The 25,452-nt window shown below is 33.1% G+C and overlaps 1 protein-coding gene across 1 annotated transcript in view; it reads right to left on the reverse strand.

The window, feature by feature from the left end:
- Nucleotides 1-25,452, reverse strand: part of LRP1B (LDL receptor related protein 1B) — a 1,837,374-nt gene that overhangs the window by 702,486 nt on the left and 1,109,436 nt on the right. The window contains exons 12-15 of the mRNA XM_049097407.1: nt 22,237-22,417; nt 15,339-15,558; nt 13,280-13,469; nt 6,749-6,871 (exon numbers count right to left, since the gene is read on the reverse strand). Of these exons, the coding sequence (XP_048953364.1) occupies nt 6,749-6,871; nt 13,280-13,469; nt 15,339-15,558; nt 22,237-22,417 (714 nt within the window). The remainder of the gene's footprint in view (nt 1-6,748; nt 6,872-13,279; nt 13,470-15,338; nt 15,559-22,236; nt 22,418-25,452) is intronic.

Consider the following 25,452-nt stretch of genomic DNA (forward strand, 5'->3'; position numbering starts at 1 on the left):
AGAAAACCTTTCTGGCTTATTTTATCTTAGTTTGGACTCATCTCAGATTTATCTCAGCTCAGAAATCAATACATATGTTCCTCACCTTGGTTTAATAAGCTGTGGTGCCCATGAACAAGTATGTATGTTTCTCACTTCACTTTTCTTCTTTTCAATCCCAGTGTGGTAATGAATCTAAGTATTTATTGTCTCCTCTGTCAACTGATGTTTTTGCTGTTGACCGTATCAAAATTATGATAATTTAGTCATAAAAGAATGAGAACTAATACAGAAAAAAAATAAATGAAGCTTTCCTGTGGTTCCTATACATTTTACATTAGGATGTACTTATTTAATAGATTGTTTTTGTATTTGGGGAGAATTTCTAACTATCTCTTATTTGAGCAGGGAGATAAAAGAACCTAAAAGAAAACTTGAAATTGCAGTGTTTTTAATGCCTTTATATAAGCTTGATTATGTAGGAAGGCAGTGCAAAAAATGCTGCGATGGGTTTTGAATTTCTCCTTTAGATCATAGCGGGATGACCTTTCATTAGATAGAGTGGTCTTCTGAGCAGCCAACCTAAGTGGTACATAATCTTCTGTGAGTTCCTATGCACAGAAGGCCATAAATATTCATCTGGATAGGGCTTCTAAACTTTTTACTGCTTTAAACTTTTTACTACACATTAGATTGCATATATCCTAGAACATAAGGCTTGTCACAGCTGAACAGATAAATGGCTTAGCCATAGTGGAGCACTGTTCTTGACAGAGGAATATATCTGGTGTTCCAGAAGGTAAAGAAGGTCACAGAGTACCACTGACATATAATTGTGCAATGCTACCCTTGGATGATCAATATTTTTAAGTTGCTCTCTTGGGAGTAAGGCACACTGGAAAATTCTGTCTTTTCTTTCAGGCCACTAAAGAGGAATTTAAAGAATTACTGTCTTATTTTATACTGTCTTATTATATTAGACAAAATTATCCTGCTATTAAAAAAAAGACTATCTTTTTTTAGAACTTTAACTTAATTTCTTAGGATTATCCATGTCCTCTTTTATTAATTTTGTATATTGTGTTTTTCTCCACAAAGCCACCAAAATAAATTAAAAACTCATTTGATAATTGATCAAGTGGGTAGCATATGCTTCTCCAGGGCAGTCAGTTCCAAGTTACTATGCTGTACCAGGTCTCATTTCTAGTTCTGAGAGGATTTTCTCATGCCACACAAGATTCACAAGGACAAAGACACTAGCCTACACTCATTCTTGATTCTTCCAGGTATGGCATTAGAATTCATCCTTAATCAATCATGTAGCATGCCAATATTTTTCAGCTGGGTGAATGCTTCTTCTGGCATAGCCTTATGCTGCAATTTCATTGAGAAACAATCACCAGTGTTTACTTCTGGTCTGACCTGACCAACTGCCAATGGGTTTTTGTTCAGTTCATGTCAATTCAATGGGGATGACTGGAACCAGGACAATCATATCTCAATGGTTATAGTATGTATTTTTGTTTTGCTTGTTAACTCAGATTACAGAGTTAATCCAGTTGAAATCAGTTCACAAAACTGTAATGAATCTCATCTGAACTAAATTAGAAGCTTAGAGGAATCAGCATTAATGAGAAGTTAGTGGCACAATCATATTTGTTCTACACCATACTCTGCAACCATGAACTCTATTTGTAGTCCTTTTGCACTTGAATTTCCTCATCTGAAAACTAAGGCTAACATATCCTTTTTAATTATTTTAAATTTAAATTAAATTTAGTTAACATATAGTGTATTATTAGTTTCAGGGATAGAATTTAGTGAATCTTCAGTTGCCTATAATACCCAGTGCTCATTACATCAAGTACCCTCCTTAATGCCCATTATCTAGTTATCCCACCCCCCACCCACCTCCCCTTCAGCAACCCTCAGTTAAGAATTTCTTAGGGTTTGTCTGTATCTCTGTTTTTATCTTATTTTATTTTTCTTTCCCTTCTTTTTTTATTTCTTAAATTCCACATATGCGTGAAATAATGTGATATTTGTCTTTCTCAGACTTATTTTGCTTAGCATAATACCCTCTAGTTCCATTCATGTCATTGCAAATGGGAAGATTTCATTCTTTTTTGATAGCTGAATGATATTCCATCGCATATATATCTTACATCTTCTTTATCTGTCAATGGACATCTGGGCTCTTTCCATATTTTGGCTATTGTGGACATTGCTGCTATAAACATTGGAGTGTATGTGCTCTTTTGAATCATTATTTCTGTATCTTTTGGATAAATACCTAGACATACAATTGCTGGGTCATAGGGTAGTTTTATTTTTAACTTTTTGAGCAAGCGCCATACTGTTTTTCAGAGTGGCTCCAACAGTTTGCATTCTCACCAACAGAGTAAGAGGCTTCCACATCCTCACTAACACCTGTTGTCACTGGAGTTGTTTATTTTAGCCATTCTGGTCAGTATGAGGTGGTATCTCATTGTGGTTTTTGATCTGTATTTCCCTAATGCTGAGTAATGTTGAGCATTTTTTCATGTGTCTGAAGGCTAACATATCCTTAAAAAACTTTTGTCATTAAAGGAATAGGAACTGGAATAATTTATGTAAACACACTGTGAATTGTTTGTAAGAAGTGAGTTATATGCTTACTCATGATTTTTCCCATTACAACTGAAAGAAACCTGGGCAAGTTGTATGCCATGTTAAAGATATAGCAGAGTTTTAAACAACCAAATGCAACAACGAATTCCCAAATAAGAGCCAGATGGTTATGTTGATTTAACATTGTTTATTGTAACAAGTATAGATAAGATAATCTTTCCTGTCTCGTTTTATTGCCTTGAGTTGCATCATCGATGAATTGTAGATATTAGAAAGAATACCAATAGTTGCAAAACAATTTCTTTCACCAGATGTATAATCGCATGTGTCCAGTCATGATAAGAAATTTCCTATCATAACTGCATGGCCAACACTGTGTATAGTATTTCTTTAAAAGCCAAAAGTCATCCAGTTTTTATTGACACAGAGATATTCAATGGTCAGTATCTTTTCTATATCAATGTTGATATAGAAATATGCCAATTCTTAAGAAATCCATAAGTTTTAAATGGGGCATAGAATGAAGGAAATAGAAAAGATAATTTGAAGGCGAATGATCCAGATAATTATGATTCACACAATTAAAATTAAAGAACTAATTAGAACATTTCAAGCTTAAAAAGTCATCTAGATAGATCTGATGTATACACTCTCCCTCCAACTTCCCACTATGAAAAACTAAGATGAAGGAGAAAAACTCACAAGATTCCCTAAAACTCAGCCTCTTGATTATTCGACTGACATTATCTTAAGGGAATTTTGACTTTTTTGCAAGACCAATAGGACAAGGTTTAAATATTCAGCTAGAAGCTTCTCTAACTTATACCATTAAAAATTGAATAAGCCAATCTCTATTTAGGTTAAAAAAAATAGAGACTGTTTGCTCATGAGTACTGACTATAATGTCTGTGCCTATCAAAAAAAGGAGATACTTGCACGTTAGCTTCTATCCTTGAGAGGAAATCTGAGGGTAGAGCAAAGGAAGGATGATGCTTGTGAGAGGTCCATAAAGAGTACTGTGTGTGTGTGTGTGTGTGTGTGTGTGTACACACACATTTCATCTGTTCAAAATGTCAGAGTTATTCAGCTGGGATAGCAAAAAAATCTCATTTTATGCCAGAACAATAACTTTAGATGAATCTGTGGTAGACACTAAAAATTGAACTTGGAAATGTACATATAAACTATACCTTTCTCTTTCTCAATAACCAAGATAAGATTTAGTCTATCAGACAACCATACAGATTTTATGTTGTTCAAAGTAATGCTTAATTCTGTCTATTGACAAACTATAGGTCTTTATAGATTTCTTCTTATGATACATAAACAATAAAATAGAAATCAAAAAATTATACCACAGAACAAAAGAAGGAAACCACCTGAAGACTCGAAGAAAGTAAACTTCTGATAATTATGTTCTATGGAAAATTGTCTTAACAGACAATTTAAAAATCCTAACAGTGAAAAAAGTTTGCCCAGAGAAACATAATTCATAATTGTACTCTCAAGTATATTATTCCAGAATAAATTAAATAGTATTTCCAGAATTTGGAGAAATTTATGTTTAGCCAAGAATTAATTTCCAGAATTGTCGATCGTATATAAATGCAAATGAGGCCTATTTAGAAAACACAGGAACTCTACAGTATGTGGTCTTTGTGCTCCTCTTGAAAAAACAACTTCAAGAAATATTTATCCTAAATATCAGTGGATATTAATAAACAACAAGGAATTGAAGTTTGAATCCTAAGCAATATACTAATAGAGCACTGACTCAGATCTAAAAGAAACTATTATAAAATTGATCAACAAACTAGCTATGCATGTCAAACATTTTATAAAAAGACTTTCTGATTGAAGATTCAAAATAATATTCCTTGTCAGAAATCCTAAATTACAATAAGGAATGAAATTGAGGAAAATAAAGAGAATAGTATAAATTTTTTTAATTTTATTTATTTATTTGAGAGAGAGACAGAGATAGCAAGAGAGAGTAGGAGTGGGGAAGAGAGGGAGAAGCAGGCTCCCCACTGAACTGGGAGCCCCATGTGGTGCTCCATCCCTGAACCCTGGGATTATGACCTGAGCTGAAGGCAGACGCTTAACTGACTGAGTCACCCAAGCGCCCTGAGAACAGTATAAAGAAAGTCAAAGTTCTCATCTCAAATAGTTAAAATTCAAAATAATACTAATAAGATTTAAAACTGGTGGTATTATTCCAAATGTTTTAAAAAAATGTAACAAGCTGACCATGGACTATATGGTAAAATACAAAACAGATCATAAAAAATAAAGAAATACACAAATAGTCTATAACAATCCATCAGATGTAACACCAATATTAAGTAGAAATATGAAGAAAAATGGTTTAAAAATTGTGTTTACAAGGATTATGTAGTCACATGATAAGATGCTTATGCTTCTAAGTAAAAATAAAGTACAGTGTAAGTTATACTGTGATATGATCCAAAATGTCTAAAACTGCAATATAACTAAGAATTCCGTTTCCAAAATAAAATAATTTGGGGTCTAAATTCCAAATGTCCTATGTACTAATTATGTAAATTATGTAAAGTTATTAACCCTCAAGTCCGCATTCTGAATAATAAAGTGAGCTAGTAATAGTATCTTCCTGAAATGATTATTGTAAGGGTTAAAGAAGACCATGAAATTTTATCATAAAATCTCACATCCTATATTGAATTCAATAAATTTTACCTACAGTTATTATTAGTAATGAAAATTAATCACCTCCAGGGATATATAATCATAAGAAACAACATCAAAATGTCTTAATAGATTATTGTTGAATTGTGGCATTATGGCATGATTTTTCACTTAAATTTTTTCTGTGTATTTCTCAAATGTTACTATGTATTAAGTTATTTTAAAAAATCCCTTATCCTCAACATTTATTTAGAAGAAATAAAACATTTCAGATAGGTTGAAATCTTATTATACTTTTCTCTTCTTCTGCCTCCCCTAGACAATAATTATAACTGATGAAAAATGCATTTATTTATGTACTATTTAACATTTGTGATGGTTAATTTTATGCGTCAATTTGAATAGGCCTTAGAGTGCCCAGAGGTTGGGTTAAATATCATTCTGGGTGTGTCTGTTAAAGTGTTTTTGATGAGATTAGCATTTGGATCTGTAGACTACATTAATCAGGTGAGTGGCCCTCATCCAACCAGCTGAAGGCCTGAATTGAACAAAAAGGCCTGTCTTCCTGCACATAAGAGGAATTCTTCCTGCCTGACTACCTTGAATTGGGACATTGGTTTTTTTCCCCTGCCTTCAGAGTTCAACTGAAACACTGGCTCTTCTTGGGTCTTTAGCCTACTAGCATTCAGACTGGAGCTATACCACTGATACTCCTCAGTTTCTAACTCATTGACTATGAATACCAGGAGTTGTCATCCTCCATAATTGCATGAGCTAATTCCTTATAACAAATCCCTTCTATATATTTATATCCTATGGGTTCTGTTTCTCTGAAGAATCATGAGTAACATGCAAGTCAAGATCAAATTATTCCATAAATGTTTATATAGTACTAAGTACCTAATACATAGCATTGCTCCTATTGCCATGGTGAAGGGACTTGATATGATGTATAAAGAGAACAAATTTCAAAAGAGTCACATTGAAATGACAAGATGCAGTAAATTGAGGAAGGTCAGTAAAAGTTAATAAAGTGCCTTTAATCCAGGTCAATCAATCCAATTAATTCAGTATTTTGATAAAGTCTAGAATTCCCCTAAATCTATTTTTTGCCTCCTTCGCTTTCAACAAAGATAGATAACAGAGCTTGCCCTACGGTGAAGGTCCTTAACAATTTTATGAAATATTTTCTCCTGTGGTGTGGCATATGTATATATATATATATATATATATATATATATATATATATATATATATATGTTTTGCTTTGCTTTTTTCACAAATGCTCTGGAAAACTTCATCATTATTCAACCTTTGTTTTAATACAAATGAATTCCGTTAATTATTTGTAGTCTAAAAAGAAATATACCTAAGCGATTCTCTTAATTCACTTTCCAAGATTGATTTTAATTCCTTTGGTTTCATCTGTTTTTTTTTCTCCTAAAAGACATATATAATCAATGAGAATAACAAACACACAAACAAAACTTACATGTGCAAGTTGTCCCGTTTTCATCTAGAAGTTGATTATCAGCACAAGCACATACTCGACCTCCTGGAATGGCTAAGCACAGTGTACTACAGCCCCCATTATTTACTCGGCACATATTATCACCTGCAAAAGGAGGGAAGTGAATACATCAGAGAACTCTGATTCTATCCAAACTCAGCCAGTTCAGGTTCACACTCTTTCTAGGAGACATACACAGGCATAAAGATATACACATATACATGCATATGCATATTACATATTCATTAATATATTCAGGATACCTACTGAATCCTAAATAAAATTCAGAAACATTAAAAAATATATGATGCACTGGGAAATAAAAGGAATGTGCACGTTGGTTAGAAGAGATAGAGGTATGTGTGTAGATAAGTACCAGGAAAGAGGAAGGTTACAGGACATGATGATGATGATGATGTCAAAAAATGGAAGACTGTTCATTAACATATTGATAGTTATAATTATTGGAAATCTATAGTCATCAGCAGGAGGGATATTTATTTATTATGTATATATTTATAGATCATGTAGATATATTTATGTATTATTATATATTTAATTTAATTTTTCTAATGAACTTCTAAGATAGATTTATCTCATTTGCAGATGGGATTACTGGTGAGATAGGGATTAAATGACTTTTCTAATGCCTAGAAATTAATAATCTTTATATTAAATAATGATTTAGAATTAGGTGTTATTGTTTATTATCATCATTTCTAAATAATCAGAAACATAGATTTTTCTTAATCTAAAATTCCTGCTTTTATACTCTTAACTTCTTTGTATATGACAAAATAAAATTAAATCAATAAAGGACAGACAAAATAACAGTGAAAACAGCATAATGAGATATCCTAGATTAAATTACTGTGGAAGCAAATACTTTTTAAAAAAATCAAATATTCAAGGAAAACAAATGAAGAGTACCTTTTAGAATTAAGTTCAAGATAGTGGTCTAGGTGTATTATAACTGTCAAAGAACAGTAATAAAGACACAAATGATATATGAAAACATTTCACAAGCCTATAATAAAATATCAGTGCTTACTACTTGAAAAGCTACATGCACCCATATGTTTATTACAGCACTATTTACAATAGCCAAGACATGGAAGCAATCTAAGTGTCCATCAACAAACAAATGGATAAGAAAAACATGGTGTATACACACACACACACATACACACACGCACACATATGCACACACCCACAGAAGAATATTATACAATCATATAAAGGGGTGATTTCTTGCCATTGTTAACAACATGGGTGAATCTAGAGGGTATTATGCTAAGTGAAATAAGTCAGACAAAGAAAGACAAATACCATATGATTCTAATCATAAATGTAATCTTTAAAAAATGAAAAAACAAAAAGCAGAATTAGAACTATAAATACAGAGAAAAATCTGATGGTTTCCAGAGGGAAATGGGTGGGTGACTGGACCAACTGAGTGAAGAGGAATGAGAGAGAAAGGCCTCCAGTTATGGAATGAGTAAGTCATAGGAATAAGAAACAGAGCAGAAGAAATACAGTCAATGATATTTTGATAGCAATGTAATAGGACAGATGGCAGCTGTACTTGTGATGAACTTTACTATAACATATAAACTTATCAAATCACTAAGTTGTACACTTGGAACTAATGTAACATTGTATGTCAACTATACTCAAATAAAATGAGAAAGTAAAATATTGCTGTTTATAGACCTTAGTAATTTAACCTTTGTTAATAAAGCGTCTTTTATTTCTAGCAAATAACAGAATATGTAAATCATCACCACAAAGGAATCCTACTGTTTCATTTTATCTAAATCTTCATCAGAATGGTGAGAGGAAGAAATCCCCTTTTCCATATGCTTCCTGGACTCTTCTCAGAGTTTTATCATAAGTGAAGTTAGAAGCATCCGACCCTAATATGAAACACATAAGCCAATGGAGATTTTCTTTATCCTACTTGATGGAGAGATAATTTGACTTGTAGTTGGAAGAGAAATTAGACTTTACATTCTTTCTAAAGGTTGGGTGAAAACTAGTAGAATGGGATCTTGAGTCCAGATCCTGATTTCATCTAGGATAATTTCAGAAAAATCAACTTTGAATGATGTCAATCAACCTAGGAAAAGATAAAGTGTGTCTTTTCTCCCTTGAAGAATTATATACTCATTAAAAATTTTTACATTTGCCTTGCTTTGAAGCTACTTTGTGTGGTGTGTGTGCTTCTGTGTGTGTCTTAACTTAATTAGGAGTGTCATTTGGGTTATTTTTTGATGGTGATTATTATCAAAATGGAAAATTTGGAAAGATAAATTTTGTGATGATGGCCCTATCACTATAGGTAAATTTTACTAGACCTACACAATAATGTGTTTAATAAATATATCATGCATTAAGTAAAAATTACTGTGTTTGTTATACTAGTGTTTTGTAATATGAAATATCTGAATCCTGGGTTCTATAAGGTAGTCAAGAACTTCATTTTTTTTAAGTTATCAATAAAAATTTATCAGTGATAAAACTACAATGGCTACAGAAAAGACATACACTTTCTAAAAGTATAGTGGTTATATAATTTTCATAAAATTGGCCACATAAATTAGTCACAAAAAAATACTTCATGGTCAGACAAACCTGAATTTGAATCCCAGTTTATCCCTGGCTCATTGTTTCCTGAGGGCAAATGGCTACATAGGCCTGATCCTTGGGGTTTTCAATGCACGATAAAAACAAGTAATATCTACCTTAAATATATTTTATGAGATTCAAATAAGAATATTTAGCCCATTTCCTGGTAGTTAGAATTATAGTTAATTATTAATTAAGTTCATATATTTGGCATAGAAGCTAGTCTATTATTTTTAATTCTATAATTTTATATTAAAAACTATTAATTAACACTTGTTATTTTATTTTTTCCTATTTTACTTATTTATTTATGAGAGAACCAGAGAGAGGCAGAGTCATAGGCAGAGTGAGAAGCAGGCTTCTCACAGGGAGCCTGATGTGGGACTCTGTTTTAGACCCTGGGATCATGCCTTGAGTTGAGGGCAGATGCTCAACTGCTGAGTCACCCAGGCATATACCTCATTAACTCTTTTTAGATCCTGCACTTAGTTTTGATGATTCCATTCTCTAAAACATGTGGGAAAAATTAAAGTGTGCCTCTGAACCTAGAGAATAAACAGGAGAAAGTATGTTAGTTTTATACAATTGCTGTACTTTATATGAGAAATTTCAGGAGAGGATTTTAACAATGTTTCTAGATATCTAATGTAAATGAAAAAAAAAACCCACAAAGTTTAATTAAATCAGAAGAAACGACAGTAGCATATGAGAAAAAATGTTTTGGAATTATTTAGGAATTCATTCCTAGGGGTAGTTTTCTCTTTAGTATGGTTATATATCTACCTTCCTGAAATTAGCTGCTATATTAACAAATAATTTGATAAGAGTCTCTTCTGATCTGGAGAGGTCAAATTAGCTGACTAATTTTCTGACACCGAGTCTAAAAGAGTTTAGATGTTACATTAATATGAATATGAATGTTACATTAATAACATTCCTGGATTTTTTCCCTGGTATTACTGTGGGGTAGGGTGTGTGTGTATGTGTTTGTGTGTGTGTGTGTGTGTGTGATATTATCTAGCATCTATGTATATATCTGTATATACATATATATATATTCATAGATACATGTATAAATACTCATGTAAGTTTACATAAGGTATGTAGTCATATAAACCATAGTACCTCAGAGACAGAAAATACAAGGCCATATGAGACTAGTTTATCACATTCAATGAAGAAATTGTGATCTGTAACTATGTAGGAAGCTGGTTTTCTATTCAATTGCAACTATTTTATTCCTATAAAAATAATATAACAAAATACTATATAACCAAATTTTGTGTGCCACTATTTGTTTCTAAATTTTTATTAATATCTTGTGTTCACAAGATGCAAAAAAGAAATATCACTCTCTCATGATTTTCACTAAGAGAACATTATAATATAGTAAGATAACATGTCTGTATTTGAATATCTGTGTGCATAATCTACCCATTCTGGTTAATTTAGTAAAAAATTAAATATTTAGATCCTAAGTAGGTTATCCATTTCAATATCTATTGAGTAAATGAAAAATATGTTGGCCAGACATCTCTCCATACTATATAATTGATTCAAAAGATCCACTTAAGTAGTATTCAATCCTTAGCTACAAGAAGACTGGGTAGGAAACTCAAACTAATTGATTATTTCACCTAAGTTTATGAAAAATAATCCATCAACTTGCCCAAACGCATTCTTTCAGTAACACAAAACATAATGGTTTCTACGATAAAAGTTACATAAAAAGTTTAGTAATTAGGGCTAAGCTTTCATTTTAATGTGCCTTTAATTGAACATTTTTAAAAAGTACTTTAAAAAAAAAGTATTTTCCATCCAAGAGATAGCATTGAACAATTATATGTCAATGGCACTGTCTAGAACACTGAGCAGATTTCCTCATGAAACACAGGGAGTACGTTCCACATAGTCCTACCAGAGGCATGTGCTCCCTTGTATGTGATTGTGACACATTATTCCTTTGAATATTTACTTAACATGTTTATATGAAAGGAAACTTTAACAATATGCCTCTTTATAGAGAAGTGATAAAGGAAAATTAATATAAAATATGTGGGAGGCACACATTTTCTAATTACAATTAGTAATCCAGTGATTTAATCCTTATAGGATTTTTATGAAGAAAGCATTTATTTTTTTTTTCAGGATTTTATTTATTTATTCATGAGAGACACAGAGAGGCAGAGACATAGGCAGAGGAGAAGCAGGCTCTCTGCAGGGAACTCAATCCCAGGACCCTGGGATCATGACATGAGCCAAAGGCAGATGCTCAACCACTGAGCTACCTAGGTGCCCTGAAAGCATTTCTTATCTTTGTTGACCTTTCACGATATGTCTTAAGTTTTCAGAACAAAAAGTGTTCGAATCTGAGTTTAAGCCCAAAACCATTTTACAGTAAGACAGGTATTATCTCACATGTTGCATTTAATTCACCAACTTTCTAAAGCAACTAGAAGTTTGAAGAAAATGAAGATTTGAAAACATCATGGAATTTGACTAGAGGGAGTTCAGCAATGGCATTCAAGATTAACAATTTTTATGAGAATGGAAATGGGAAATGGAATTGTATACTGATTACTTTAATAAAATCCAGGATATTAATGTTTGCGATATTAGAACAACAATCAGGCAAAGAAGATCCTCCAGGAGATGAAAAGGGTTATGCCTTTTCAAGGTCTTGCCCCCAGTTCAGTGTAGACACTCAATAATGTTTGGGAAGGAAGGGGGTAAGGAGTAGGATTGACATGAATGTAACAACATATTACCATTTTACCTATCTAGACAATTGTCATTCTTCTTCATTGCTGGTCCACAAATATAGCTTATACCACCTCGAATAAATTCACTTTTATTCTTTTTAAAGATTTTATCTTTTCTTAGCTATTGAAACTTCTCACACTTTATACTTCTATTATTTTATAAAATTGCACTTGTATCCCAATGAGGCAATTTTAATACCGTAGGTGGGGGGGCGGGGGGAACATGAAGCACTTCAATAATTTGCTTTTAAAATCTCTGATTTAGCCAAAATATCTTTTAAAAAAATCTCTTGCTGCTAGATAATTTTCTATTGACAATATACACATTTAAAAACTCAGGATATTATTTTTTCATTCTAAATTTATTGAAATGTATACTCATTAAATTTTCACAAGAATATCACCATAAATGAAAGAAACAATGACTATTTTGATTCATAACAAAAATCTATCACATAATTTACTAAGCTGTTTTCTTTGTTTAATGCCTAAATTCTGAGTCATGCAATTTGTAGATGGCCTGATAAGTATTAAAAACTCATGTAGATAAAACATACAATGACATTACCTGACTTTTATAAGGCATGAATATCATGGTAGGTTATTTCCCTTTCATAACAACTAATATAATTAAACATTCCTTAAATTGACATGAAACTAATCAGATAAATATACTAAAATACTTTTTTTGCAATACTCTTTTCATTGTATGACTTGTTTTAAAATAGTTTTACATAATACTCCTTTCCCATGAAAAGTTGTTCTCATTGCTCACAATACTTAACCTTAGAACATGAAGTGGATTTTTTTTTTTTTTTTAGCTTTAACAGTCTTTTTCAATCTTTTTCCTCTAAATAATAAGAAGATGACTTGAAAAAGGAAGCATTTGGAAAAAATCTTGAACTTCACTAAAATAGAATTCCCAGTTACTTGCTCAAGCTATTTTGAACAATAAATAATAGATGTTTATGGTAATAAAGTCTAAGATTTGATTGACTTGGGAGTGACTAGACCCTTTTTAACATAAAGCTTCAGTGACACCATCAAAATAAAACCTTTTGCAAATATTGTGAAGTATTACTGTAGGTAAAACCCAGAATAAATTTTATATGGTTTTTAATACCTTGTTGCTTTCGTGGATCATAAATCTGAAGCCCAAACAGGGGTGGTCTTTCACGCCTCAGTAATGTCACCTCGTTCGTTATCAAATCTAGTTGAAAAATGGAACCGTTCATATAATCAGTCCAGAACACATAATTCCCATGATGCGACAGTCCAAAAGGATGGTTCAACTCTTTCCCACTGTAAACAATCTGTAAAATATAAACACATTGTGAAAAATCAGAACTGATCTTTAAAAACATAACTAAATATTTAGAGAAAATGATATTAAAATAAGTATAGCAGATAATGATCTAATATCTTAACTCATGTTTGCTCTCAGTGCATTTGAAAAACAGATTTCACAATGTGAGCATATTTTTTTCTGTTTTTAGGATATGTTATTTGAAGGATATTATTTATATTTCATCCATTTAAAGCCTCTCATATATGACATTACTCATATGGTCAAGAAATGAACACATTAAAATGACTTTGTCTGACATTCTCCCCTGTTTCTTTTCTTTATGATATTCCAGTAACATAACCTGGAATAGAATTTGATCTGAGTAATTAGTGTCATTATGTGTATTGTGATATTACTTATGCAACAGCCAAGGACTAGATCATGGTCTTACCACATTGGGAATGAAAGGGATTCTCCTACTTAATTGGCCAATGCAAATGGAAGAAATCTAGGAGATGAATGGCAGGGAGGGAAGTAAAGATTTTAATTTTGAACATATAAACATTTATTAGTAGTAAGTAGGTAAATAAGACTCATTGGCTAATTTCAGTCTGATTTTCTTTGTTGTATTTTGTTTTTGTTCAACTGGAGCAATTGTAGAAGAGGAATAAAGAATCACACCTTCAATAATAGTACTTTTTCACCATCACCATTTATAAAATGATATTATATACAATATGAAAAAGCATTTTGTACTTACTCCATTGAATATTAAAAAAATGAAGAAGTTATCCAAATAACATAGGGTTAGAAATTCAACTTTTGCTCCTTTTTCTGAATTCTTCATATCACATACTCATATACTGAATAATTAAGACAGTTTCTTACCTCTACTTTCTCACTTCCATGAAGGCTGAATATGCTAGCCAGTACAATATTTTCTATGTGGTGTACATATCAATATCTTTAAAGGAATCATATATATTTATTTGACACCTGTTAAGTATGTGACATTAGATTAAATGCCAATCAATTTTACTACTTGAGGGAACATACTAAAAGCACAGTTAGAGTCAACTAATGATTGAAGTAGCCTTAACTGATTAATGTACTGCTTATTTCTTAAACAGAATTCATAATGAGTAGGCTTGGCCAACTATGCAGTCTTCCTTTCCAAAAAGAAAGACATATAGTATCAACAGAGGCATTTTAATAATTTCTAACATTCCACTTTCTATTATTTAACAAAAGTGTTGAAGCCAGTTCATAATGTTATATCCACTTGGGTTTTTATAAGATGAAATGTAGAGGCGATGTTTTGTCAACACTGCCTCTGTTGGCACACAATCAACTCCATCCTCAATTTTACTCAAGAATTTCAAAATCATTTTGCAATGATCCTACCAAAAGAGGCAAGAGGAAGTTGAGATTTGTTCAAAGTAATAGACCTGAAGTTCAGTTTATTTTTGTGTTTCAATTCCAATGTCATGAAGCTCTTTATTCAAATAAATGCAGGATAATTACTTTTTCATATTATGTAGGTTAAATTTCACCTGCAAATATTAAAGATACTGGAATAGAGTTGGGTTGCTTGGTCATAGCAAACTCATCAATAATGGAGGAAAACTGCATTTTAAAACAGCTCTGATATCCTGAGAGCTACTTTTTAAAATCCCACAAATCCTGGCATACCACAGTGAGCTGGTCCTGGTCTCCCGGAGGCAAGCGCCAGCTGCACTGCTTAATGCTCAGCCTCCTTCAGCCACCCCACAGAGACTACTGGCAGCCACCTCAGAGGGGTAAAAATAAACTTGAAAGTATTTTTAACACAACAACAAGGCTCTGTGAAGAAGCAGCCTGTGAGTTAAAAAAAACAGCAGTATTTGTCTTTTACCTTCCTGTGAGTTCCATTCAAAAACACTTTTTCAATATGATCATAATAGGCGTCACACCAGTATAATGTGTTGGTGTGAAAGTCCAGAGTTAAACCGTTTGGCCACAGCATCTTTGAAGTCACAAAAATCTGCCGATTGAAGCCATCCATCCAGGCCTTCTCGATCCTTCCCACGCTGTCATCTATTTCATCTTCCTCCCAGTCTGTCCAATACATCCAACTAGGACGTCACAAACAAGAGTGCACACATGTTATTTCAACCAGCCCCCATACAGAGGGACGCTTCTTTAGATTGGGCACTGCCATAACATCTAATTACATTCTGATTTCTCCTCCTACCTAAATCTTCATCTACCAAAGGGAGGGGGCATCTGTGGAGTCCTCAGGGAAGCACAGATGTGTTCAGTGAAGCCAGTCTGCTCGGCCACTTTACAGAAAACCCACTGCCACCATTACCACACTTACTGTCCTCATACACTATTGAACCTAACACTAAGTGCCAGATATTTATTTTCTTTGGTGTTGATACTGAGTTTGGAAAGTGATTTTCGAGGCATTACTATTTTTAAATGTTGTCCACTTTAGAAAACATAAAATCAATTATGTGATTGAAAAGCAGATCAATCGACTGACATGAGAACTCGTGGTGCCGTTAATGACCTCCTCCAGGCTTTATTTAATCTTAGATGAATTATTATTTATTATTTTTTTAAGACAGGCAATTGAATTGTCTTTGTACTGAAGGGTATGGTCACACTGGGTTTATTTGGCCAAGTCTAATTTGTCTTCCTCCTGCAAATTATCTATGCTTTATTGCTCCTTATTATAACCTCAAAACCCACAGATGATGATTTAGCTGCACATGAGTTTAATAACATCAGGTTGACTGACCTTGAGATTTTGAGTTTTAATTTCTTTCTCAAACAAAAGCTTCTGCCTTTTAAAGACAAGTCTTTTGTGTTAAGCTGTAAGGGGGTGGGGGGGTGAGTTAACTTTCCAATTCCCTCATGAATAAGGTTAAACCCCTCCACATGTGCTGTTCTAGGGTCATGTGAAAGTTCCGGAGTTATTAATTAAAGTGTGGGTTTTAATTCGGTCACCTCATACACAACTTTCCAAAGCTCTAAAGCTTTTCTAAGCTGCTGACCCTAGAAATGGCCTTAGTTGATCATCTGCCACCCATTTAGGTCCATTTTGTGGACCCTAAATAATTCCTGAGGTAATTTGGGAAAAATCTGTATCCATGACTAAAAATCCTACTGCGATCGAAATGAAGATTTGGGAAACCTGAGGATGTGACACACCATCGATTATTTTATGCTAGTTAAGCTTTTTAAAAATGCCCTTAACAGTTTAAAATTATGTTGCTATATCTTTTTAGATCTGAGGAAATAGATTGAGATGGGTGAATTTTATTATGTCAAAATACATTGTAATCCTAGAAATAAACATGCATATATGTTTATCTTGCATCCAACATGTTCTTTGAGTGGTCTTATTATTGGAACAAATTAAGAATAAATGAGATGGTCATTCCATTTGCTCTAGTCCTCTGTTAGTTACATATGACTAATTGACTTCAACTGTATAAATCAACTATGTAAAAGAGAAATATACAACTTTTTTTGTCTCCATTAATACTTTCATGAAATTTTAAATACATTTAGTCAATGCAGTTTTATTGTTGTTGCTAATTTACAACTTGTTAAATTTGCAATTATCTTCCCTCTAGCTTTTATTTTGACCACAGTCACACTCTTTTTTTTTTTTTTTTCTCCAACCCAAATTGCATATGTGTACAGACATACATACATGAGGGGTAATTCTGGATAACCTAAGCCTAACTTTTATTGTTTTGCTATTTAAAGAAATCATTGCTTGTGATCTGATTCATTATCTATGATTATTTTTATCCAAACAGAATATAAGAAAACAATTTAAACAAGGGTGCCAGTCTCGAGGCTAGGTATGTGATCATCTACCAATTTCATTAGGTTACAGAGTTAGATTGTGGAAGCCTTATAATCAGTATGAAACATGATGATTCCTAAATACAGAATTTTTTAATGTTTAACTTATAAAACAAGCAGACACTAATATAAATCTTTTTATATGTGGGACTCAGGTATCCATTAAATAAATACTAGGTTAAGTGAGACTTCTGCAGAATACAGCAAGAAAACTTGCACCTCTATTTTTCAAGTCCTATTCAAATACAATTATTTGATGAAGTCTATTTCTACCCTTTCTGTCAAAATAAAGTCTTTCCTTTGTGTTCTAGGGACATTTAAAAAGATTTTTTATAGTATTTGTAGCATGTATGCCTTGTATTACATTTAATAGTGTTAAATGTCAGATGGTTTCAATTGAGAATTAATATAATTAAGGGCAGGGATTATTTCTTATTTATATTTGTACCCTATAAGTACTGAGCTTGCATTTGTTGATATTGATCATATCCCCAAATTAAATTGTATTATGTAGTAGTCAATCCTAGACATACTTAAATCCTTAAGCCATGAAAGTAACATAATGTTACTGTTAAAAAAAACTTGATTTATGGGGTACCTGAGTGGCTCAATCAGTTAAGCATCTGCCAGCAGCTCAGGTCAAGATCCCAGGGTCCTGGGATCGAACCTCAGGTCTGGCTCCCTGCTCAGGTGGGGAGTCTACTTCCTCTCCCTCTCCCTGCTGCTCCCCCTGCTGGTGTGGTCTCTCTCTCTTTCTCTGGGTTAAATAAATAAATAAAATCTCAAAACAAAACAAAACACAACACAAAAACACCTCAATTTAATGCCGATGTAATAGCTACTATTAACTAGAAAGCATGGCACTATTGAGATAGGGATACCACAGACCATGTTTGGAGGCAAATATACATTCAGCATTGAGCATATTTACAACAGATAATATTTTGAGAAGTCAGAACTGGAGACACAGGTGTCTAAGTTACTGATATAAATTATGAAGTGTGAAATTATCATCGGAAGGAGGGAATTCATCTGCAGCTATCAGCTTGAGAAACAAGTGCCATCATAACCAATTCCTCCTCCTGCTTTATCCCCATTTCTATCACTGTTGACACCTGCCAGTTGTATTTTCAGTGTCTCTTTCCTCAATCCTCACTTGTCTATTCCCATTACAAATGCTACAATCTGTCTTTTATCCCTCTTCAATGGGAACTTCTAACAGGTTGGCCACATAGAACTATCACATTTCAATTACTTGTCTTTCTAAGTCATGAATTGAAAAATGTGACTGTTCTCAAGACCTTCCAATTACTTGTTGTCAGGGAAAAAAACAAAACAAAACAAAACAAAAAAACAAATATCTTTTAATCCCAACAATGAAGATTTCTGCATATGTCTAATTTCATCTCCTATGCATGTTCTGTCACATGCCCTCTGCTCTAGACTTAATGAACCCATCTCATCTCAAAACTGCCATTAACTTCCCTGCCTCTGAACAAGTACTTACATGTCCCATCAGAGTACAGTGACTAACCTTATGACTCCACATCCTAAGCCCCTGAGATTAAATCTACTCATTTGGAAATCCTATTCAACCTCTAAAACTCAAGTCTGAATTGAGAGCCTCAATGATTTTCTGAAGGGCATTATTTCATTCTATTTTTTATAGGTAATGTGTGTGTGTGTGTGCGTGTGTATATCAAGCACATCAGCTCATTTTTTTAAAGATTTTATTTATTTTTATATTCATAAGAGACACACAGAGAGAAAGGCAGAGATATAAGTAGAGGGAGAAGCAGGCTCCTTGTGGGGAACCAGATGTGAGACTCGATCCCTAGACCCCGGGATCACCCCCTGAGCCAAAGGCACATGCTCAACCACTGAGCTACCCAGACATCCTCAAGAACATTAGATTATAAACTCCTAACTCTGGGAAACGAACAAGGGGTAGTGGAAGGAGAGGTGGGTGGGGGGAATGGGGTGACTGGGTGACAGGCACTGAGGGGGGCGCTAGACAGGATGAGCACTGGGTGTTATACTATATGTTGGCAAATTGGACTCCAATAAAAAACATACAAACAAAAAAGATTATAAACTCCTTGAGGACAATTACTGTTTTGCTGATTTCTATTGATCTGTATGGTACTTAATCAATAATACATTTTAATAAAGAAATAAATGAACAAATTCTTTCTGATTCTGTAATTGTTTATGAAGCTTTGGATAAAGGATATTTCTGAAATAAGCAATTTTTGTTAATTGGCTATTTAGTGGAGAAAACCTGTAATTCTCTCCTTCTGTGTACAGCTGCAAATAGGTACTATGATAGGAAAAACTGTAAATAAATGAAGGTTTTATTTTTAATATTTTGTGAAAAGTTATATTGTGCTATTTTAAAAGGACTTTCCCTAGCTAACATTTCTTCTTCTTTTTAAAAAATTATATTATGGTCAAACAATTATTTGGACAATTAATTTCACATGATTCTACTTTTACTTCTATCTTCCAATCCACTCTCCACAGTACAGTCAGATTAGATTTGTTTAAATATGTATCTGATTCTTACTTCCTTATTTTGTCCTGTGCCAAAGACAGAGAACAAAGCTCTCATCCTGGCGAACAAGGCCCTGCTTCCTTTCTAACTGCATCTGCATCACTTCTCCTCTGCCTCTCTGTTGCTCTCATCTCGGTGTTTCTGATAGTCAAGTTTTTACCCAACTTAAGATCTTCAAATGTACCATTTTCTTGATCTGCAATACTCTTTCCTTCACTCTCCATTGCTGATTCTTTTTCTATAGTTAAGTTTTGGTATAAATAATGCGTCCTTAGGCCTTTCAGCAAACCTATTGAAATTATTCAACCTGTTAGTTCCCAACATGTCATCCTGTTTGTTTTCCTCCTTAACTCTGGTCTGTAGAAATTACATTAGTTGCTTATTTGATACTTAATTCTTGTCCTATCTATCTATCCCCCACCTTGCAGATGACAGGAGATGCTTCACAAGGTTTAAGGCTATGCTTGTTTTGTTAACTATTGTATACCTAGTACAGAATTCTGGGTATAGTATATTGCTCAGAAAAAAAATATGTGTGTGTGTGTGTGTGTGCGCGCACAACTACATATATATATGGATATACACATTCATACTCATACACACATAATGTGTTTTTCAGGTTGGTGCATAATAGAAAATAGAAAATGTCTAATGGAAAAGGTCTAAGAGTCATTTTTTGTAGCACCAGAGGCAAATATAGTAGCTAGTAGATATTACAGAGATGAAGATATTGCCTTAATGAAAAGAAAAATAAAAAAAGTCAATTAGAATTTTCCCCAAATACTATAAATGATGTAGATTGCCTCCAAATACTATAAACTATAAACAATGTAGATATTATATCTAACTGGAATGGATATTATATCTATCCTGCCTATTACAGAAGCATTGAAGGGGATTCCCGAATTTGAATAGAGAGGTGGGACTAGTGACCTCTAAACTTCCATCTAAATCATAGGATTCTACGACCTCTATATTTGTGTCATCTGTCTTGGCACCACAAATGCTCTTTAACTCTATATCACAAAATATTTCTCTAATGAACTCCTGAGAAGGAAGATGCTGTTTTAAGATATCTTGCTTCAAGTAAATTTAGACAGTGTGTTATAAATAGTTTCTCTTAAAATTAAGATTGCCTTGATTTAAAGGTCAGGTAGATGATTTGGTTTGAAAGTCCTGGAATAGTACAGATAATTATAGAATCCACACATAAAATCAGTGAAATTGCTTTATAATTATGTTTTATAAAAACACATACAATGAGTTCACTCTCTGCCTAAATGTCAGCCTAGGAAAAAGCACGTTAATTGTATTTGTTTGGAGCCATTCTCAACACAAACAATTTTAGGAACTATAATCTGGTGATCTCAGTTTATAAGGAAGGTATACACATCCTATGCAATTGAGTATTTCTCTATATGTGTAGTAAGGTATAAAGAATACTTGTTTTATGGCGCTATTTTGAAACAGTAAAATATAAGATGGGAGGGATGAAAATCACATATAGTAACTATACATTTAAAATATGTAATCCATTCATTTATTTCTGACATTCTGTTAGGAATGTTCATATTCTTCAATATTTCTATGTGCATGGTGTTGTTTGTGTTCAGGTAATTGCTTTGAATAAAAATAAAAGAAAAATATAATGCTGAGAATTGCACGAACTATTCTATCCTAAAACAAGTAGCACACGGTACAAAATGATTTCACTATATAAAAACCATAATTATATCTAAAATTATGTGATTACTAAACTTGGCTAGTAAAATGTGGCGACATGTAGCGGCTTTGAGTAAATTTTTAGAGACAGGCTGCTGGGATTTAAACATCTACTCAGTCACTTAATAATTTAATGGTCATTTGCAAATCAGTTACCAGTTTCTTCTTTGTAAAACAAAGATGAGAATAGCAATTAGTTAAAAGATTATTTGATGATTACAGAATAGGAGCATAGTCAGCCCATTTATCAAAATGCCTGGCCCACGGTAAATGTACCAAAAAACCAAAAACAAAACAAAAAAACGAACAAACAAACAAAAAAAAAAAAACTTTGCTTTTTTTCTGAATATGTTAAATTTTAATACCCTTTAAAAATTAAATTGATTGATTCTCTCAATTGATTATTTATCTTAGTGTCAAGCCGTCTAAAATGGAGAATTATAATCCTTGTCAGAGTAAATCAAGTAAATATATCCTTTATACAAATAATCTGTTTATTTCAGTTAACTGTATTTTGACACATTAATTTAGCAATTCAAAATGTAACTTTTCCCATTCTGGCCATTCATGTGTGAATTTAATTCAAACTTGCTACTACTAAATACATAAAAAAATTTTCCTCCTATCAAGCTGATCAAATATTATTACATACCCATTAACAGGATCCACCACAATCCCTCTGGGATGGGACATTTCTCCTTCTAGAAGAGTCTTCCGACTCTGAGACGCTTTTTCTAGCCGGGCCACGTTAATCGTCTTCCTATGGCCATCGTTTGTCCAGTAAAGGTTATTTCCAATCCAGTCCACAGCAATGCCTTCCACATTATCCAGATCTGTAAAAAGAAAAAAAACAAGAGAGCAACACATTTTATAATAGTGCCCACTGCTTATGTTCTAGTTAATAAAATATTTAATTCAAAAATGAATGGATTCTAAAAAAAAAAAAATGAATGGATTCTGATTCATGGATTCTTTATAGTATGATTTTGGAAAATATCATTCCATAGCATATTTTATTTTGAATGCCTTTTTATGTGAGTGGCAGGCCCTGTCTCAATATATCTTAATTGAAACAGTGATTTGCAGGAAAACAGGAAAATATAAGAGGTGACATATCAAAGGGAGAAAGTTCTGAGAACATAAATATAGTTACTGACTGTTTAGTAAAAAAAAAAAAAATTGAGTAGTATGAACAAGTACTACGTTCAAAAAGTAAGCATAGTGAAACTCACAATATGTAATCTGAGTAATCAAAATAATAGGAATCCTCTTGCTAAGCGATGAACAAGAGGCACACCTTTGAAAGTCCCGAACAGGACCTCATCATGGAACTGCACAAAGAGTGAATCTCAAACACTGAAATATTTCTCTATATTCTAGACTTATTTTATTCTATTTATTTAAAAAAAACTACTTATTTATTCATGACACACACACACACACACACACACACACACACAGATAGAGAGAGGCAGAGACACAGGCAGAGGGAGAAGCAGGCTCCATGCAGGGAGCCCGACGTGGGACTCAATCCCCAGTCTCCAGGATCACGCCCTGGGTGGGGGGTGGCACTAAACAGCTGGGCCACAGAGGCTGCCCTCTAGACTTATTTTAAAAAGGACATTAGTACAGATTTCTGTAAGATACAGGCAATGGTAATTCAAAGAAATATTATAAATATATAATCTTATAAGTTCAACTAATTCAAACCCCTCACAGAAAGGAAAATGCCAACACTTTAAAATGAAGGTTTATCATCTATTATCACACAAGTGACAGAATTGGAACAAAAATCCAAGTCACATGATCCCCAGTGTAGATATCTTTAAAACTGTACTATTCCTGGAGTGAATCCTGCCCTTGCTTTTTGCCATTTTATGAACAACTTTCCAAACTGTCCACAACATCATAAAGGTAGTTCCATCTCTGTGCTGCATGAGAAATTACCGTGAATTCCTTTTCTTCTTTCAAAACCAAGGAAGTCTTTGTCTCTTTTCCTCTTGAGTATGAGGTTGAGCACTGAATTTACTGGATGAAGCAATAGGCAGGAATACACTAGAGACAGAACTATTGGTTCACACACTACTGGCATATCTTTTGACATTCCCTTCTATGCACATGTAATAAATATTTACTATATCCTGGTTTTTAATCATGAGCCTTCTGGCCTTGGAGAAAAATAAATTTTTCTTTTGAGACCCTTAGTGCTCATCAGCATGTACCCTGACTCACGATGACTAATACAAAGTGTGATTTGATCTAACTGAAAATCCCATTATAGTGAATCAGATATGTTCTCAATTTCACTAAGCTATTTGCTTCATTACCATCCAGTATGAGTCATTTTCACAGGTTAATTGTGTCTCTGCTTAGAAAAAAAAGTTTAATTTTGTCTTTACTTTATTGACACTTAATTTTACTGAGCACTTTCCTGCTCTGGCATAATGGAAAAATAATAGCTGTTTACTCTTTTCCTTTATATTTATTAATAGTCTGCGGTTGATTTTTATCTTGTTAGTTGGTTTTCAAAAACTGTATTACATTTGAAATCTACTCCAGCATGGACACTTCCATCTTTAATAGCCCTCTTATTTTTATAAATTTTCCTTTTGACATCTAACTTGACACTTTTTATTTATTTTTCATCTGTAGCAGTTGCAAACTATATGGATGGGAATTTTGCTTCTGACACTTGGGTAAGCAACTCAGTCACTTTGATCTTTAATTTCTCCACTCATCAACTAAAGATAATCATAGCACTTACACCACAGGGCGATAGCAACAAGGGGTAACATAACTACTGCATGTAAAGCACTCAGCATAGTGCCTGCAATATTGTAAATTCTCAATACTATGTTAATTTTTACTATTTTATCAGGATAAAAAAATATTTTATACATGTCTTGGCTCTTTTCCTTATGATTGTTACTTGATAGAAATATTCCTCATGTTTTGCTCTTAAAATGATTATTTAATAATGTTTCCTTGTATTTTGATTAGTGGCCAACTTTACTTGGAAATAGTATATGCAGAGTTAATTGTGAATAAATAGTAAGAGTGAAATGGACTTGAATTACAAAATTGGGAAGATTCTGTCCCTAATTGTATTGTTAGACTTTCTTCAGAAAATGAAATGCTTGACCGGCATAAAGGAGTGATTAGGATCACAAGTTCTCAAATTACAAGGCCTAGGGTTTGCCACTCATCATATCTCTGAGTGAATTACTTAACTTTTTTTTTTTTTTTTTTTTTACTTAACCTTTCTATGCTTCAATTTCCTAATCTTTAAAATGGGTGTAATGACAGTGTTTAAATCATAGGATTGTTTTAGGATTAAATGAACATATGTAAAATACTTAAAATAATGGTTGGCACATGGTAAATGTTATATAAATATTGTTGTATTATTACTAATAACATCATCATCATAATTTTCCCTTTAGCTTCCTATCTAGTTTGTTAAGATAGCAATGAAATAATTAGCTTAGTGTTTTTTAAAGATTATTTATTTGAGAGAGAGAGAGAGTGAGCACACACACAAGTGGGAGGGGAGGGGCAAAGGGAAAAAGAGAAAATCTTAAGCAGACTCCTTGCTGATGCTGAGCCCAACACAGGGCTTGATCTCACCACCCTGTAATCATAACCTGAGCCAAAATCAAGAGTCAGGTGCCTAACTAGTGAGCCACCAGGCACCATTAGCCTAATTTTTAAAAGCTGTTTGTGTGTGTTTGTTTTATTTTATTTTCTCTTGAGGGAAAAACGGGGCTAAATAAAACATTTTAAAATAAAGAAACTCATAAAATAGTCTATGTGCAAATCCTTTTTAGGCTATCTTTAACAAGGAATGGAGGGATTTCCTGTCTTGTAG

This window comes from Canis lupus, chromosome 19 (assembly GCF_003254725.2).
Source record: "Canis lupus dingo isolate Sandy chromosome 19, ASM325472v2, whole genome shotgun sequence".
Taxonomy (NCBI): Eukaryota; Metazoa; Chordata; class Mammalia; order Carnivora; family Canidae; genus Canis; species Canis lupus.